This window comes from Chiroxiphia lanceolata, chromosome 3, assembly GCF_009829145.1.
Source record: "Chiroxiphia lanceolata isolate bChiLan1 chromosome 3, bChiLan1.pri, whole genome shotgun sequence".
NCBI classification, from domain to species: Eukaryota; Metazoa; Chordata; class Aves; order Passeriformes; family Pipridae; genus Chiroxiphia; species Chiroxiphia lanceolata.
This window is the reverse complement of record NC_045639.1, coordinates 15241824-15261691: the sequence shown is the minus strand read 5'-3', so window position 1 is coordinate 15261691 and position 19868 is coordinate 15241824. Positions and strand designations below refer to the sequence as shown.

General features: G+C 38.4%; 1 protein-coding gene across 3 annotated transcripts in view; it reads right to left on the bottom strand.

Annotated features, from left to right (window-relative positions):
* Window positions 1-19868, bottom strand: part of FBXO11 (F-box protein 11) — a 72225-nt gene that overhangs the window by 19834 nt on the left and 32523 nt on the right. For 2 of the 3 annotated variants that reach the window (XM_032681852.1, XM_032681854.1), the window contains exons 2-9: window positions 16808-16935; window positions 16608-16689; window positions 10657-10801; window positions 9248-9377; window positions 8103-8186; window positions 7880-8012; window positions 2655-2761; window positions 2454-2565 (exon numbers count right to left, since the gene is read on the bottom strand). In XM_032681852.1, coding sequence (XP_032537743.1) covers window positions 2454-2565; window positions 2655-2761; window positions 7880-8012; window positions 8103-8186; window positions 9248-9377; window positions 10657-10801; window positions 16608-16689; window positions 16808-16935 — 921 coding nt within the window. The remainder of the gene's footprint in view (window positions 1-2453; window positions 2566-2654; window positions 2762-7879; window positions 8013-8102; window positions 8187-9247; window positions 9378-10656; window positions 10802-16607; window positions 16690-16807; window positions 16936-19868) is intronic. The other variant, XM_032681853.1, reaches the window with a different exon arrangement.

Genomic DNA, 19868 nt, shown 5'->3' with positions numbered 1-19868 from the left:
GGATCAGCATCACTGCCAAAACTCCCTTTGTTCCCCATATTAAGACACAAGCACGGTCTCTTCTAAAGACAGATGTATCTTGTCTTGTTTATCAAGTTCTTTGTGGGTGTAAGGTGGTATTTTGATGGGGTGTTTGTATTTTGGGGGGAAGTCCCCATAGTTTACTTCAATTCCTAATTCTCTACTTACATTAGCTGCTAATAACTTCTCCTTTCTTGTATTTCAGAATTGCTTTCACTCCCCTTCCCTCTACTCTTTTGGTGTCACTGAGGAGCGATGGATTTTTAGGGACCCAGTCTGAAGTTCTAAAAGCATACCTCTATCACATTTTGCTTCTTTAAATGAAAGCAATCTTTATTCTCACTCACTTCACTGGACTGAAGTATTCATTGTGTGAAATTGGTCCTTTTTCAGTACCAAGCACACGTAATACTGGTTTAGGCTTTATTTTGTTTACTCAAAATATAGTGATTGCACACATTTATGCAATATTTAAAATAAAAAGGCACAGTGCCATCCACTATTACTTTTATCCATCAAGGTGAAGACTAACACAGATTTCTTCCACAATGCATGCAATAGAACCTCTAGACTCAGGATCTTGCCATTTAAACTTTAAAGATGCTCTGGACTGGCAGCAGGAGACTTCCAGCTAAAATCCCTTGCACTTACATAGCTCGTATCTCTACATGATACATACATTAAGACCTTTATATATGACATAATGTAGAAATATGCTGTAATGCAATTAGGAGATCTGCAGAAAGGATATCAAACATGCTAGGAAAGATTTTGAATGCTTATGGATCAGTATTTCAGAGATGTCAATGATTTGGAAACAGTAAATGCCTTTTCTGGCAGACTGCCATTTTTTCTTCCTTTTTACACACACTCAATACTTCCTGAATAGGTTATAGCAAGGCTTGGTAGGATTTAAAAGTCAATAAAATTTAATATTCAATAAGTGATGATAGTACAGCCTCCACACAGGCTCCAAAACTGACCAGAAATTTTAACTTTGGAGAAAAGAACCAACAATTCAATACAGCAAACATTCAGAAACCCGGAGTCTTGAAGGGGGCAAAAGTCCAAAATCCTCAGAAAGTCTTCCATAATTAAAAATGTTCATAAAAAAGATCAAATATTAATTTTAATAAACAACTTTCACCAAAGTATCAAGACCTACTAGCATATCTGTAAGCACGTTTCAATATGAAGCCATGCAGCTCTTCAAACCACTTTTATAATCATGTGGTTCAAGAAACTAATCTAATTCATTTGTTGTCAAGGTCCCCAATATTGGTATATAAGAAGTTCCAGAATAAATTTTCTTCAAATACTTCAATTTCCCAGTAGTTAGCATTAACACTGAAATACTGAGAGCAGTTCCTGTCCTTTGTTCCTCTCTTGCTATTTTTAACACTTCCATATATTTGCTGATATGCCTTCAATAAAACAGATGATGATGACCAAGAGTAGTGTTTTATAGCCTGAAACCTCCAAGAAAGAGCCCATCTTTCTCCAGAAGGCACAGACAAGGAATCCTTCTACCACTCTCATCGTGGTTCCCTGCAGTATTCTCTCCTTCACAGGTTGTACCAGAAAAATGTAGTTTTTCTGTCTAGTTTGAAGATCTTTTTTCCTCGCCCTTATGTTGAGTTGAGCAACCTCTGTGCACAGCCTGCTGCACAGATCCATTCCCTTTCACTAGCTGAACTTGCTGATCTAAGTTCATACTGCCATTTCCATGCAAAGACTCAGTATCTTAATTCTCCCAAACCACTTCTTTCAGACACTCCAACTCCATTTATCAGGTTGTGTTCAAACACGTCCTGTGTCTAGTGATTACAAACTGTTGTGTCTTCCTGCCAATGACTAAACTGTCATTCAGCTTCTCACTTCAACAGATTCCGACCAGTTCTTCCCTGAATCTCAACTACCAATGTTTCCCAAATCAGGTGGTATAAATTCCCTATTGTCTCTGACGGTGAAATGAGTCTGTCTTTCAACACTTCTGCCTGTATAGCCAGGTACTCATACTCTATGTCCAATCATTCCACTCAAGAGGAAAGTGAACTGAACTTAGCATTTACATCTCGTGACTGTTTAATGCCATCAATCCCAGTAGTGAATATCACAACAAACCTAATGTACACGTCCCATGTGCACCCCCTTCAAATGCCCCCTCCAGCCAGCTACAATTAAAAATACCAAAACCAGGTAAGTTTACTTAAACTGTCACTTTTCAGGTTTTAAACCAATTGCCCAGAGAGTCTAAACAGATTCAAATAGAAGACCAAAGGTTTTGGACACAAAGAAGTCACTAATAGCGCCATTTCAAGGCAAGTAAAGCTTGCAGACATGTATTAAACACCTGCATCAGAAAGTGAAATATGCCAACAGTGATCATACTCAATTTGTGCGTTTCTTCAAACAACAAAAAGCCCACTAACCCGTACAAGTACTTCGAATAATACAGTGATCTATAATTGGACTGCAGTTCACGGTAATCTCTAAGCAGTGGTGAGCATTGTGGTGCTGAGCAGATTTGTCATCAGGGTTGAACTGAAAAAGGAAGAAAACACAGAAACGTTACATTCAGTTGATCAGGCTTTAAAACTCTTAAAAGAGCTGCCACAGTTTGAGATTCTTACCCTGATTGTCATATATCCAACATAGGCATCTTCAGAACCCTCCATAAAAACGAAGGTGGAATCTCTAGTGTTTTCTATTATAACTTTATCTGCTACTTTTCCAGGTGCTGTAAAGAAAACAATTAGTAAGTCTTAGTTTATGCCACTGGAAAAAAAAAATCCTCATAAGACTTACAGAATTCTGTTCAAAGTAACAAAGGAAAATTAACGCTATTGTTGGCACATAAACAGTCTTCATGTAAGAAGAATCTTAAACAAGGAAGTTTCAAAGACAATGAAGAAACTGGTCTTTAACTAAGACAATCTGGCACTAATTTACTATGCAGTACCAGGAGAAAAACCTTCTCTTGTACAGAGCTAGTTTTTGACTACTACTTAGGATGAACTGAATTAGCAGTTTAAGCATGAGGTACTAGGCTAGAGGCACTTTAATTCTGTTCGAAGCACAATTTATTTTGGTATTCCAAACCCTTTTATTAAAGCTAAAAGCATATATTCCATCGCTAATTTGAACCACTATTTAGTAATCTGCTCACGACCTACAAGTGACCTCTCCCCATACTTCTCAAATGCAGGATTCAGAGTTTTGAACTGATATCCTCATTATTCTTCAGGGGGGGGGAATCTTATTAAATTGGATTGAAGTACACTACTGCAAGTATGTACAGAAGGTTTCAGACTGGTTCATTTGCAAGATGCCATAATATGCCATTTGATCTCCTGTGCTACCAGAGAGGCTCTGCTTGATTCTTTATCCTTAATCCAAAGGCAGGCGATGTTTACATTGGGATGGCAAGAGCCGGCAGAGGGAGCACGAGTTAACAACAACCTTGCACTGGAATCAGTTCAATGACGCTCATTCACAAGCAAGATCGTTCATCCAATTCAAACCGGCACATTAACTATGCAAGTTAGAAGCAGCCTTCCTCGATGCATAAAATATAAAGTGTCACATTCTATAGCAGGTAACTTACCTGAGAGCAATTTCAAATCATTCCCCACTCCCAACACACAAACATGACCGGGTATTTGCCCTAAATTCTGTATTTTATTGAAGAGGTTACGCACAGGATTTCTCATGAGCAGATCCTTTTCTGCTGTCTGTTGACACTAGTACAGACAAGTGGTATGTCCTGTTCTTTATCTCTCTGGCAGAAAGGTGTCAGTCAGAATGGAGCAACATTTATATCATTATCCAGCTTGTTCTCACTATCTAAAAGCCTGATCTCTGCTTTCATTACTGCAGACCTGCAAATATTTTAAGGTAGTCTAGCTCTTCTTCATACCACTATTCACTTAGTACTACATAACTAAAAGAGGCTTTGATGAGGAGTTCTGTCATCATACAAAACATCTTTCTGTGGGTTGATAACATTTCTATATATTCACCACGGTGCAAATGCACTGGATGAGTGTATTTCAGTATATGAAAAAGAACAGCACCACAGTATTGCAGGTGAACCAAAACTAGAAAATAGAGGCCCTAACAGGATATAAGAGCCGTAAATCAATATCAGAATTGTGTTCTCTTTTAAAGTGGCACAGAAAAATTGCACTTTACACTGGATGCTCTGAAACACAATAAAACAGAGATTTGTGGAATTCTGTTTGGAACGCACTTGGGTCACATTCTCTACAGGTATTTCCTTCCTCTCAGCACACGAGTAACTTCATAGGTCTCTCAGTCTGGGAGATCCCAGAATGCCCACCATGGAATACGCCAGTTAGTAAGACCACTGCACTGAGATCCCCCCTGGGAAAAGACTGAAGACTTCCTTGAGCATTGGTTTCATTCTAAATGCACCAATGAAATTCTCTGCAATATCCTACTAAATCTTTGCAAAATCATCATTCACAGAAGTATCTCTACTTCAGCTTTTGGCTTAGATCATTTTAGAAAAAATGAACCAGTATAAGAATCGGAAAAGGAAGAAGAGGACTACTAATTTTGTAAGCAAAACACAGCTCCCAAGAAGTCTATTTGCTGAAATCTAAGGGAGTTGTGTTCCATGGGATCAGAATTTATACTCAGCTTAAGGACCAAGATGGATCATTTAGAAATAATGTAACAGAAAGCCTACAATAAGGGACTGCCTAAAGAATTATAAACTAACTGGATGTTGCCTCATAATTCTTTAATTCCTCAAAAGGAATAAAACAATTTCAATTTTCAGTGCATTAAAAGACAATCCACTACGTTCTGCAGGAAATAATTGTAACTCTGTTCAACTTTACCAGGCAAAAAATAGAGATACCCTTTTAGATCTTGCAGTCTGCAAAATCTTCAGCAAAGAACACAGTTCTAGTGTTCAAACTAGTCCAAAATACAACTTTCAAAATTCAAAGATGCAGAATGGGTATTTAAAGAAGAGCTCAAGCATGTGGAAGTACTCTCGCACTCTAAAGTAAAAAAAATATTTAATTACGATAGTCTTACCATTTTAGATTTTTCCACCCTTACAATCACAATAATAATTCTCATTGTTTTTACTAATGTGTTTCTTGATTGAAAAATCTCTTGATAATCCCTTTTTACTTACTTGCACATTATTTAAGCCAAATAAAAATAAAAGGGACACAAAAAAAAAGAAAACTGTAGCTCCTAAAACGTACAAAACCACACACATTTAGTGAAAATTCTCATATTGGGACACATGTCTGTCAACTGCTGAAATTCAGTCCATTGAGAGAATTTGTGTCTTGAGTGCGATGAGCACTCCATGGATATTCCTGCACTAAACACACATCCCCTCTTCAACTCTGGAAAACAAATTCTTTTAAGAAATTCATAGGTATTTCTGTCCACTGAACCAGATGCAACAATTTCCTTTCAGAACCTCTACGCTTGTTCCTTACTTGACAGTTCAGACTAAGTCCCAGTACTAACAATACCTCCAAAGGCTTCCTTCTGAACTAACTCCTTCCCCTGGATTTAAGGGAAGAAATAAATAACCCCAAAATTAAACAGAACAACAAACCTAGAATAACCAGGCATTATTCTGTAAGAACATTTTGCTTATGTGTGAAAGCAGAAGCTCCTTGTGAGCTCAAGGTATGTTAAGCTGCCTTTCTAATAATGTTGTGCTTCTTCAGAATTCAGCAGAAGAAATATTAAAGAAATTTGAGTAGAACTGCAGAGAGATTTGGTGCTGCCTTAATCCTACCATTCTGAAAAGCATGTCAGACTGAAAGAGAAGAGGTAGTTCTCCAAGGCTTAGTGGCTCACTTTAATTTGTTTTCTTTTCCAGACAAAAGAAAATTGACTCTCTCTACAATGTCACTCACCATACAGTGGAGAAAGTCTGAGGAAGTGAAGTCAGCAGTGCCAAAAACTGAAATATAAATACATCCAGCATTTCTGGATTCCTCTTGGAGGTTTTGTTCCCCAAGATAGCTATTCTGTTACAAAAATACACAATGCAGATCCCTGGCTTTTAAAGGACTGTAGTTAAGATAACTGTTTTTCTGAATAACTTAGGTTAATTCCAGTGGAAGGGAAAGCACAGGACTTTTCAAAACCTAAAAGGAGCCAGAGAACATGCAGAAGTCTAACCATATATCAAAGATATCATTTCAAGTGTCATGAAGTAACTGAGAAGTTTTGTATCTTAGGACAGTGCTGATCCAGTTTCTTCTGGATTTTAAACACTTCATGAATACAACTTGCCCTATTTGTACTGGCATCTATTACTGTCATCCCCCATCTGAAACAGAAGCCAGGGGCGTTCTGTTATTTGTCTACAGCCACGTCTCCATTAGCAAGTACTGCAGCCTAACAACAGTGGTACTACAAAGTGAAATAGTGCTGAGGATCAGACATCCACACCACCCACGTTGCAGGACAGGGAGGGTAGAAAAGATCGACTTTGGACTAGTCCTGTCCCGGTCTCTCTGACTGAATGTACACTGGCTACTAGAGTGCAGGAAGAGTATTCCAGGAACACATCTCTTAAATTAGTCTCATCCAAAAGGAATCCAGTTAGTGCTCCAAAACCTCTCCACAACACAAATCAAAGCACTGTAAATAGGGATGTTCAGAATGTTGGTTTCAGATACGTAGCCATGAACTGACAAACTAACATACTAACATAGCCACATCTTGTGGATCTGGGGGGACAAGTTTTAGGAATAACACTGGAACAATCTGACTGCTCTGCTCAAAACCATTCTCACTGCCAAGTCTGCAAAACCCAGGCAAGAAGTGCCAGAACAGGCTCACTCAAGAACAAAACGGTATGGAGAACAGATAAATACCCCAAAAGAGGGACTTTTCAAAACAAAAAAAATTCAAAACCAAACTACACACACACACACACACACACACAAAACACACCCCACCAAAACAACTACAAACCCCTAACCTAACAAGCAATCAAAAAACCCCACAACCCAGAAAATCCAACCCATCAAGCCAGTGCAGATAGGCAGCATCTCAGAAAAAGCAAACAGCAGGCAATTCACTCCTGGGTCACCAGAGGAGCAAGAGGTCTGAGACCCCTTAACCAAGATCTCTACCAGACATGAATACAGTCTCAATTTCTACCAGTTATCATGCTACTAAGAATTAGCATGCTCTCAGTAGCGACAGGAAAAGCAAACAGCTCCACAAATACCACAACTGGCAGCCAGGTGTATTATCTTATATTATAGATTATATTATATTTTATATTAATCTTATCTTTTTCTTTCCTAATCTGAAAGTCCTATTTGCTTCTCCATAAAGGTTCTCCTTTAGAAGAATGGTTGGGAGATGAATAGAGGAAAAAACCCTCTAGTCTTAGAATCTTTCTGTTGGATGCTCTCATTTCCTTCCTCAAGATGGAATTACGATGAAGAAAATGGGACAGATACTAATTTGGGCTTGCTCCCACTGCTGGTTTCTACTCTGGAGATGGGATATATATATGTACAAATTTCATAAGAACCACCTGAAAATTTCAGCTGCAGTCATATAACTAAATATACTTCCTGAAAAATTCAATTTTTTTTCTCCCAATAAAATAAAAAGATAAGTTGTTCCAAGAACTAACAAGCAGACAAGAGTACTTCAGTCTGAAGCATCAGCTACTTCTTAGTTAGCAATACTTGCACAAAAAAATATATATTTACTAGGCTGATGAATAAAGATAGGCATTTATAGTAGATATTTAATACATCAGAGTATTTTTGTAATTAATGTAGTAATTAACACAACTTTGTGATGACGATGCTCTCAGTTTACATACCTGCACCGATCATGGTGATTGGAGATTCTATATATATCCATTCATCAGTATATATTCCAGAGTGAACAAAGATAAGTCCATCGAAATGAGCTTCTTGAACTCCACCAAGAGCATCCTCAATAGTATCATAATACTAGAAGAAAAGGGACAAGCTTAGAGAAATGTCCATTTCCATTTAAATACAGATATCTAAATACTCTTAAGAACTGCTTTAGATACATACCAGCATATTTTCTCTTCCTTTGTATCTTGCAGGATTACTGTAGAAGTGTTCAGCAAAACCTGGCTTTACATGTGCTCCTTTGTACTGAAACAAGGAAAAAGTCCATGATAAGTTTGCAGACAGGTGGGTCTGAATGCATGACAAGAGATCTACTAATCCTCTAATTAACCAGCCACTTGTCAATATCAGTTTGCTCCAAGAAGTAAGGACCACATACTGAGCTCCCATACTAGGCACACGAGTCAAAATGGCAACAACCAAAAATGGTCTGAGCCTAAGGGAGAGATCAACTAAACCTACTTACAACCAACTTACACAGCCAGGAGCCTTGAAACCGGCTGAGAGCTTCAAACACCTTATGCACTCCACAGCCACTGTTTTTACTTCCATAACTTGATTCTCCAGCAGCTTGCCACAAAACAAACTGCATTTATATGGTGAGGAAAAGAGAACCCTACACCTTCACTTGTGATGGAATAAACAAAGAAGCCAAGTCAGGCATTTGACCTCAACAAGCCTCTGAATTTCATTAACCAATGACACGCAGCATTGTTCGATTCACTCACCCTGATATTTCTCTTACTTATGTTTTTCAAATATCATGCCCAGCCATTCTTACAATACCTCTGGAATTTTGGATTAGAGGTTCAATCACATGCCCTAAAGATAACTTGTTGAGCTGCAGTCACTGTGAATCACTATTTAAGCCCAAAGTGGTATTACCAATATACTGTTCAGTTTACTGGAGGAAGATGCACACAAATCTGATAACCAGCACACACACTGGTTTAGTAACAGACAACAACAACAACGTATTTGCAGTTTATTTGTGAGCCACAGACCATGACAATCTTTTCCACAGAATTTCAGTGATGTAAAACACAAAGAACACCCAAGACAGAAGAGCTGATGCTCACACACTTTACAATGTTGTGTCTCCCTAAAGTGTGCCTCAAAACAGGAAATAACTTCAGATTTCCCCCTACTGTGTAACACCAGAGGATCTCTCCCCACGTCCTCAGTCACATCACCTTATTTAAAGTCTAAACTCAAGTGAATCACTATTGTCAGCTCCATTTCACAAGTTGGGTTTTTTACTTTTATAAACATCTGTAAATTTGAACATAAACAAATATTACTCTTACCAGTTGCTGGAAGCTTTCTTTCCAGGGATTTGGATGTTCATATTCTTCTGGATTAATCTGATAAAATTTACCAGGTTCAGGATGCATCATGGGACGAGTGTACTCAAATACTTCCATATACAATCTTTTCCTGAGCAGAAGAGTCAAGCAAAAGAGAAAATTAATGCATTTCTGATTACTCTTTCATTTTCACCTAACACCAAAAGTTAAAACCCTTTTTTTTTTCTGGGATTTGCCAATCTGACAGCAAATTTTACCAAAATCAGTACCTACCACTTAGACACTTCCAAAACCATTTTTCTGTTGCACTGACTTTTGTGTTTTTCTGAGAAAAATTTTGATGTGTTTCATGATTCAAGTGAAAAAGTTCTCAACGTGCAATTTTCATGAAGAAATTCAAGCCGTTAGTTACAGTGTTTGTGGAAACAGAGTCCAATTGCATATTAACTACAGCATTGCCTTAACACTTACAAAAGGTAGTAGCATGAGAATAACAAACTTAAGACAAAGTGTGCCACCACCTCTTCCTCACCTTGCCAAAAAATGACTGAAAAATGCATTCATGGAGAACAAATAATGCACTGTATTCCAAAAAGAGTTCATCAGTGAACAAATTACAGTGGTTTAAAAAGAAGAAAATGGCACACAGCAGTTGGATTCTTTTGATTAGTGCCAGAATGCAAATAATTGCAGTGTCTGAGCCTGCTGATATTAAGCCCAGACTTACAGGATGCCACTGAATCTCAGAAGCTGTAATTCATCTGACAAGACAACCCCAAAGCTGTCTTTAGGACAGAAAAAAAAGGGGGTATTTTTGTGATGTTATTTTATTCTTTTTCTTTTAGTCTTTATTTTTAAAAAAAAAGCAGCCTAAGAAACATGTTATTTTTCCCTTACAAACAATTACAAACTTAGATCCTCTTTATTCAAACTCTCAATAACCCAGAGGAAGGGTGGATTCAAATGGGGGAAAACAGCCCCGACACCCAACCATTAAACAAAACAAACAAAAATCAAATCAAATGAAACAAACAAACAAAAAATTAAGTAACACTAGACAAAGCTTGCATCTAACATTAAGAAATGTTTTGTTTCTTTTGCATCACAATCCCCACTGCAGCCCGCAAAGGGTTAAAGAGGGAAGAAGAAATGGCTACTGAAGGGATTGATTTTTTTAAAACATTGTTTAACTAGTATCTACATTACTAGAGAATCAAGTTTTACTGTTTAATACATATAATCAGACATTGATAAGTAACAAATAATGCTTAACTAAACCAGACACATTAAAATACAATTGGTTTTAATTCAACTAATTGTAACCAACATTTCAATTTTTCTATTGTACTGGCATCTTGAGCAGCACATCTAGTATTTCTGAAGATAATGAGGAATAGCTTTTCACTTACCACAAAATTGGATCGTTAGCCAGCTCACTGAAGCGTTTACACACACAAGCTGCTCTACAGAGATCCTGCTCCAGCAGGTAGGAGAAGATCTTTAGAACCACTTCATCTGGCAACTTCTCCTGAAGATACTGTTCTGCAGGTGCTGCTATTAAACAGTAATCGATATAAGATTACTGACATATTTAACCACCTCAAATTCTGACTGAAGTAGATTACCAACTTGTCACTTGAAAGATTTCCATTTAAAATGCCAATTATCTCAAAGCAGCCTTCCTTTCTTTTTTTTTAAGCATGGTTCTTCTAAATCTGAAGGCAAACAGTCCAGAATAAGTTACAGACTTCAAGTCCTCTTTCCAAACATTTTAGTTCACCTTTTTCTATTGGAGGAATCATTCTGTATATGACTGCAGATGTTAAGTAGGCTACTGTGCATGTTCCAGATATACCGGCTTTTCACTGCTACTAGCTTCACTGTGATTCCATTAACCCACATTATCCATACGATAATAATAATGCAGTCCCAAAGCCAAAATCTCTGCAAAATGCTTTCAAATACAAAAGAATTTACTCAGAAATAGTCACTGTCTGGAAAAACTACTAGTAAAACTTCCTTGGTCTCCCACAATGAAGACATTAGGAAAAGAGGACACCTGGGATGTGGGAAACCAATACTCTGCAGTAAATCCAAAGTCTCCTCTTCCACTTACTCCTCTTTATGCTTTTTTTTTTTTTTTTCCAAATCAAAAATCTAAACCAGAAGAAGTGTTAGTCTTGCCAGCTGTATTGCTACAGGGAGCCTGGAGAAAGTGGCATTCCCATGTCATTGTGTGGAGACGTGAGTGCACTTTATTAAACCCTCTGCTCTTTAGGGACACGGGCACTCCACATACACCAGTTCCTTTGGGAAACCCCCACCTGTGCTTGTGTTCTCACAAGACCCTTCTGTGGCAGGTATCCTCAAAGCAGGTGAGTTCTGCTTGCACAGGTCACTGGTTTGGTCAACACCTTTAAGATCCTTTCTATGATCCTAAAGGCAGAGCCATACAGAACAGCTGCCAAAGTTTAGAGGATTTGTATGCAAGGCATTAAAAGCTCTCATCTGCTAAATTCATAGCACAATTACATCCATGTAATGCTCCTTGCATCATTTATTTTCTCCTAGAACATCTGAATCCAAGGAGCAACAGGATTGTGATTTTGGCTACTACAAGAAGACTACTGAAGTGAGCTTAAGAAAGGTAACTTACTAAATGGGAGGGAACAACATTCTGAAAAACAGTATCCCCGTGAGATTTCACCAAAAACAAAATAGCAGCATCCCAAGACTTCCCTAGGAAAAGCTGCACAAATAAACACATTATTTCCAACCATAGGAGAGAAAAAAGGAACTGCAAGGATCAGAACTGTGGCTTTATGAAGATGCTGAACTGTGGTCTGTAGACCACATGACCTGAACCTGTGTACTATGAGAGAACCAATTAGAGCTGTTTTTACAGGGTGTCATGCATACACTCTCCAGTCAGACCAGGTAATGGAAATTCTAAAATATTACTGAGTTTGCAGTGCCTTTCCCTGAACCTGTTCCTTGTTGCACCACTGTATGAATGTTCCCTTAGCGACTCCCAAATACTGATTTCCTCCAAGGTGCCAGAAGGGCATTTATGCAGTTGACAGCTGCTCACAGCAGTATCACAGCTAACATTAAGTATAAGCTACAGGTACATGGCACTTCAATCCAACAAAAATCTATGCTGTACCAAAGTGGGAAGTGTCATCATTCCACATGTCCACAACTATTTGTTCCAGTAGTATCCCCATCCTCCTACAAACTATTTTTTTATAATCAGATCCTTGTTTTGGTTCACTGCAAGCTACAGAAGTGCTACTATGGAACAAAAGGAAGGAGACAGGGATGAACATCCAGAAGTTGGCCAAAACAGTTCTCTTCAGCAATGGTATTATAATGTCAGATTACAAAATGATTTTTATTCAAAAAACAAAGCAAAGAAAGCCTTATGAGCCAGGCTAAAGCCAGTAAGTCAGTAAAACTTACGAAATGTAAGTAGTCTGGAAAGGTCTTATGCTCAAGAGACACTTGGGGAGCCCAAATCTGGAAATCAGAACAGCAGCCCATAAGGGGAATATGGGTGGGCATCACCAAAGAATGTCATATGCACAATCAATGCTGGTTTTTAAAAAGGTCCCTTTCCACTGGAGATATAAAGGTTCTTTCCTGTGTCAAACAGGCAGGAGCAGTTAATTCTACAATCCTAATTACCCTGGAAATGCATCACAGGATAATTGGACATTGCTTCTGAATTCATCTTTTTGTGGTAGCTTTCCAGTTAGATGTAGAGATAGTCTTCTACTGTCTTATTGAAAGCTGAAATGTGATATTGCAAATGCAAGGCAGTAAATCCTCCCAAGTCTTCCATGACCTGTCTTCTCCTTTTAACACACAAATCCCTGAGGCATATAATTTGATCTTCTTCCCAAGACAATCAGTTACTTCAATAAGCAACCTGCAGATTTTTTTCTTCCTGTAAGTTTATATATGTTAGGACCTTGAATAATTCTTTATTGAAGAGGGAAGCTCACTAATGTAGTGCCTCCCACTGCTCCGAAGTTTGTACTCCTGTTTTCCTCCCTAGTCCCTATCTCAAAATGAAAATTGAAATCCAGATGTGTTTCCTTACTGCAAGGGACAAGAACCAACTTTGAAAGCGTCAAAGCATTTCCTGAAATAAAAAAAATAATTTTAAAGGCCTCAACAAACCCCCTCACGCCCTGCAATTCTTCAAGCAGTATTTACATGGAAACTTAGGCACTGTTTTCAAAATGAAGATGATGATTTTACAGGTGTTTGCTATCCTCACTCAGTTTTATCCAAAATCCTGTAGATGCGAGCAATTTAACTTAAATTGTCCTTCTGCTCAATTAAGTAGGGGTTGATTTAAAATTTCTCCACTTAAATCACTGATACAGTGATTACTAGGTGAAATTCTCCAGTATAACTTGAAAAAGCTGATTTGCTTCTTAATGTTACGACTCAAATTTCCTCTGCATCTAAGAGAGAACTACATGCTTTTGTTCTATAAATCCACACTCCACATCTTGGGTATATTTTAATAATGTCTCAAAGCAAGGATGCAATTGATGTGTTCTTCCTCTCAGCTTACAAAAATAAGCCAAAACCATTTAAAAGGCTTGTCTGGCCCCCAAATCAGAAAAATTCACGTGCTCCTTTTTATGACAGTTTTATGCCTATTGACAAAGTGAAGGTTAAGTACAAAATGCATATTCATATTAAAAAAAACCCACAGTTTTCCAAATAAGTGTCAAAACCAGACAAGAATAAAAATAAAAACAAAGTGCAAGAGGTCATCACCAATCTTTATCTTTGCTCTAACATAAGTTGACAGTTGAACTATTTATGACTCAGTAAGTGCTAATGTGCTGCACAACTGAAAATTAGAAACACATCTGGTTATGTCATTCTGTTTCCACAGGATATGCGTGAAGCTAATTCAGTTTCAGTTTTGATCATTTAGTAGATAGGAATTAGCAAAGTAATACCAAGACAAGGGGTAGGGAAAGCTGCCTGAAAGTGAATTCCCTTCTTTGTACAAAGACCAGGAAGGCCACCCCAAGAATCCCAAATAGCAGATTATGTCTGGTATGGGTACCTTTTTTGTCCACTTTTGAGGAGAAGATGGAGACAAACAGCTTTTACTCTATAAGGAAGTATTTAGTAAAAAATCTTTTCTTGTTAAGAAGCAGAAATATGTCAGAAACAGGGCATATACTGTTCTTGGGAAAATATCTTATAAATCAATGGGAAAAGACAAAAATAAATGTAAAAAGTCAGTAAGTTCTGTAAACTATGAGTTATGCTTGTTCCTGATGTACAGTACAATCAACGAGTGATCCAGTAACCTGCAGTCTCAGTTTGTACTGCAAAGCCACAGTTCAGGGAAAAGGGAAATTTAAAATAGCAACACTCCCAGCAGAACTAAATCTGAAATCAGTATTAAAATAAGGAGTAGTCTTCTGTTTTCCAACTACTGCCTCCACTCCAGTTGGAAATTCCAATTGACTGGCTTTTCTCTTTCGACTCCACCAAATTTTCCTCAACTGAGAGTCCACACAAAAAGGAATGTTTTTCCACCAAGACATTTTCCTGTATTTCCAGTCCCATGCCTTCATTTCATCTACAGTTCTAAAATAAATCAACTGTACACAAGAATACACAATCTCCACTGATGAGGAAGTCTCATGCTTACAACTCAATTCCAACAGCTATCATTACCTATGCCAACAAAAAACAGGGTGGGAGGGGTTTGTGTGTTAAAATAAATCTCACCACAATCAATACTTGTAGAAATTTAGAGGAATATCCCAGAAACTCAAGAAAGAAAATAACAAAACCCCTTCACCTGTACTGGGAAACAGATTAATTGCAAATCGGTTGTGGAGGACACTCCCTTGTTAGATTGTGACTGGTTTGAATACAATCTTAAAAGTAAAATTGTAACAACTGTACAATTGTAACAACTACTCTGTTAATTCCCTGTTGGAGAAGCCTCAACAATCCCTGTACTCTCCCCACACGAGCTCAAGAACGTAACAAAAGGAATGAACAGCAAAGGTGTGGAGAATTCCTTTGGAAATCAGTGTCATTCGTGCTGTAAGTTGTACCACAGGACTCAAGTAAAGCTACACACCTTCACTAAAGCAAGGAGGCGAGTAAAAGCACAATGAAAAATACAGCAAGGAAGTGAATGACATGGAAAAAAGCCTAAGAACTGGCAAGAGAAACTAAGTCCGTGTCAAAATGACTTTGCACAGGGCTTCAGATAGCAAATCAGGAAATGAATCAAAGCAAAATGACACAGGTTGATGTCCAATTGGTTCTGGCTATTTCAAGGATATAAATCCGAGATTAAATGGTTCTTAAACAGCTGCTGAAATCAGGAGTTAATCAAAGAGGGGGAGAATGACACAGAGCGGGAAAGAGACAAAGCTTGAAAGATAAAATCTACACTATGGAGAAGGTGAGGAGCCAGAAAGAGCAGACTTCAACAGAAGCAATGAAAACAGACCAAAGCCTTGAGCCAGCTGCTCAGTTTTAGTTCACAATATTAAGAGAGACATGGTTTAAAAAACAAAACAACAAAAAAACCCAAAAAAACCCCAAAACAAACCAAAAACCAAGAAAAGCAACAGAAACCACAACAATGGGAGTTGGCGAGCATTGGTGTTGATTTTCCAGGGAAAAAGTGACAGCAGATCTCCTGAAACTAAAGAGTGTGTCAGGAAACAAAAAGGTACAGAAGCAGAGAGGCTGAAAACTACACAGAGAAAAAGTACAAGTAGGGTATGTGTGCCTGTGTATACCTATGATGTGTATACACACAAAATACACACACAATATAATTATATACACATGTATTGCACATGTGTGCCTATTATACAATGTTCATATACTGTAGCTGTGTGCAAAAGTATATGCACATCTATATATATAGGCATATGCATATTTTTATTTAAAAACACACAAACTCTCTCCACAATTAAGTCCTATAATAACATACCAGAACTACTTCTAAACAATACCATCAATAGGAGAAATGGTAAGGCACCATTGCAGCCTTACTGCTCCTAACAGTAGCTTAGATACAACTACACAGCACTGTGAGGAGAATAAAAAAAAACAACCAAAACCTGCCTGCAGTGAAGCAGACAGACTAAAGAACCAGACTCTAAAAATTCTGATTAAAATCATCATTCCAAATTTGAAGTTCAGAACAAGCCAGTTTTGGGCATTTTCCACTACTGTTTCTTAGCTGGAGAGCACACAGGAAAGGTTAAGTTTGGGGGTGATGTGTGGGATTGCACGTGAAACTAAACTGTCCTTCTCTCTCACCCCAGTTTTAGTACAAAGTTATTACCTGATAAATCCTGGGATTTTCCAGATACTCTAGCACGTTTTGCTCGGTGGCCAAAGTTTTCAGTAGCTGAAGTGGAGGCACCCTTTAGTGAAATAAATAAGAATTAGTTCAGTCACTAGGTAACTTGTGAAAAATACTAAATTGGTATCATATTCTTGAATCAATAAGATTTCCTTTACAATTAAAAACAAAGAAGTTACCTCCATACTGCTCTTTGTAGGGCAAGCTGTTCTTTTAGGTAGAAGAGTTTTTCTGCGAAGTTGGTATGGACTATTTTGTGCACCAGGACCTGATTCTTCTGCAACCATATCTGCAGGTACATCATCATCTGTAAACAAAAAAAGATATTTGATAATTGGAATTTTAATTTTGTTTTATACCAGGAAAATGCTTCAGAAATTTTCTGGTAAGTCAGGAGGGTGGGGAGGAAGTGCAAGAGAACAGAAAAGCCCTAGTTAAAAACAAACCAAAAAAACCCAGAATATACACAGCATACATAAAGCTACATGAGATACCTAGGCTTTTGGTTTCTCTGCAAGCACTGAATTCACTACACTAATTCCATCACCTCATTACCTCAAATTTTTCACCTAACACAATCAGCAGAACAAGGAACACAGGATTTCAATTATTAACTAGATGTTATCAAGAAATCCTTTAGTAAACATAACATTTAGTACAAAACTCAAGGCAGAATTTTCCTCTAACATTTCAAGAATAGCCCAGGATGGCTTACAGAACCTTCTGTAAAACAGAGGTAGCTTTAAATACATCCTCTTCACTTAAATTATACGTTAGAAAACTAAGAGCATATTTTCTCCCTGCCCCCTAAAAAAAAGAAGTGCAGAAAGTGTGATGAAAATAATTTTTAAGTTTTTGATTCACTACTTTCAATTTTCCCTATTCATATATTTATGGAACATACTTGAAATAGGCAAGGAGTAATTACTTATCACTGCATGCCCTATAACCATTACATTATAAAGTTACAAGAATTTTAAAAAGCCCAGGTAAAAAAAAACAAACAAAAAACCCAAAACCCAAGAAAATAAATTTAAGCAAACTCCACTGAAGTAAAAGGTATACTTTTTGCAGGTGCTTAACTGTGAGAAAAAAATTTTGGATTTCCTTTTCATTTTAATTAGTCTTTTGTTCTTAAACTGGGCAAAATGTGATGTGGAAGTGATAGCCAGAAAAGCAGTGCTGCAGAGCCAGCAGTTTTCCTAAATATATTAGGTTGAGAAGAGACTGATGTAAAAAAAAAAAAAAACAGCCCCAAAAAAGCCCCAATATCCCACCATAAAACTCCCCTACCCTTCCAATATTAAAGTAATTTGTTTAAAACACAAAGAAACAACTCTAAAGAGACTTACATTTCAAAATCTTAATATCATGATTTTCCTAAGGGGTTTTTGGTTTAACAATAATTACAAAACTGGATTACACATACCATCAAAACAATAAAACTCTGAGAGAAAGACCCCCCACACTAATTCAGCGTCCTCCTGCTCTCTTACGGTCCCATTTTTTTCTGTTCCTTAGCTGGTATTTATAAATTGCAACCTTGCCATGTACCATAACAGGTCACAACACTGCCAGGACATCTAACTGAGGACAGAATCTGGTACAAAGATGAAGTTCACTGGTGCTACATGTGCAACTTCACACAGGCAGATCAAAGCAATCTAGGAGAGCTTCATCAGCTCATCAATCCACCTGGAAACCAACCTGCAAGTACCACCTCCGTGATTAGCTTTTGGCCAGCCCAGCACAGCCACAAGGGGACAAGACCACATGACTGGCAAGAATCACCACCCCTGTTTGCAGCACAGGTTTTACGGACAGAAGTGAATGGTGGAACTTCTACCAAGACCCACCACCTTTTAAAACATAGACACCTCCATACCTTCACCTACGAGATGGCTCAGTCTTCCTGTCTGCTGCTAACAGAGCACACCTCACTAGCAGCTGAACATTTCTCTACCTCAGAAGCCTAAGTAATCATGAATTATGTAAAAAAAACTAAAGAACACTGACACATGACCAGAAGTGTTTTCTTGTGGAATGTCTGGCCCAGTGTTGGCATCGTGTGCCTGTGGGAGATTGCTGACCTAAGAGCGGACCAACTGCATACTCATGATTCAGTCGCCTGGTTTTACCTGTTTCTTTTCATCTCTGATCAAAAACACCCCACCAATTTCACAAGATATCAACAGGCAGAAGATAGAAGCCTCCAGAGCTGAAAAAGAAGCAGAGGGCACAAAGCAGGCCCTGCCAGGAAAAATTCAGGCACCACCACCAGTCCGAAGGCTCTCTCATAGCAAAACACCCAAACGTACTCAAACATCGCCACACAGATCTACTCTGCACCCCTTGTTTCTATTTTAAATTTGATACAGTAATTATGATTTCTGTTGTTAATATCTTCCAGAAGCTAACCAGGGACTTTGAGTGCTGTGTCTTAAAGCCCCCACTGCTCCCCTACTTTGCATTAAAGACACAAGATGACTGTCAGCAGAGCTGTTTTTTTCCCCCTATACTGGATGGTCGGTACAATAGTTCAAAATTGCCACATGAGACACAGCAAAAGCATCATAAGCAAAGACAACAGGAAAAAGAGAAAAATAAAAATCAAAGCACAGAATTTTGATCCCTCAATAGGTGATGAAAAGGGCAAAGACAAACCCCAATCAGGTCTTCAGAAGTAAACCCATGGAGGCCACAAAGGACAAAACATATTAGTGCTGGAAAGAGAAAGCAGAAGCCTGAGGGGGAAAATGGTAGTAAAGGTCAGTTTGGCTGAAACACTGAAGGACTGGGTAAGCAGAAGAGAAATGTATTCATTTTCTTGCAGTGGTTTTAGGAAGATGGCAGGAGTCCCGCTCAAAGATCACTTCTCTAGCACAGATGACATCAAGGGATATGCACATGTTCACTCACGCTCACCGCGGGTATCAGAAGGATTAAAATCTTCCTTTTTCCATTTGAACAGCAAGCAAGACGAGGGAAGGGTAGCAAGGGAAAGCAAGAATTCACATGGCATGGGAGGCAGAAGGGTGCCCAGCACACATGAGCCAAGGTGCCCTTCACTGCTAAGTGGTGCCAGCCTGGGGGCACTGGTCCATGCGGCCGTGCACCTGGAACGTATCGAGACACAGGCTCCTGTATTGTGGGAGCAGCTCACAGGGAGAAGGTGCTTCAGGAGCCAAGATCCTCTGGCCTGGCCCTGCCCCCAACCTACTGACAGGTTGACACGTCACC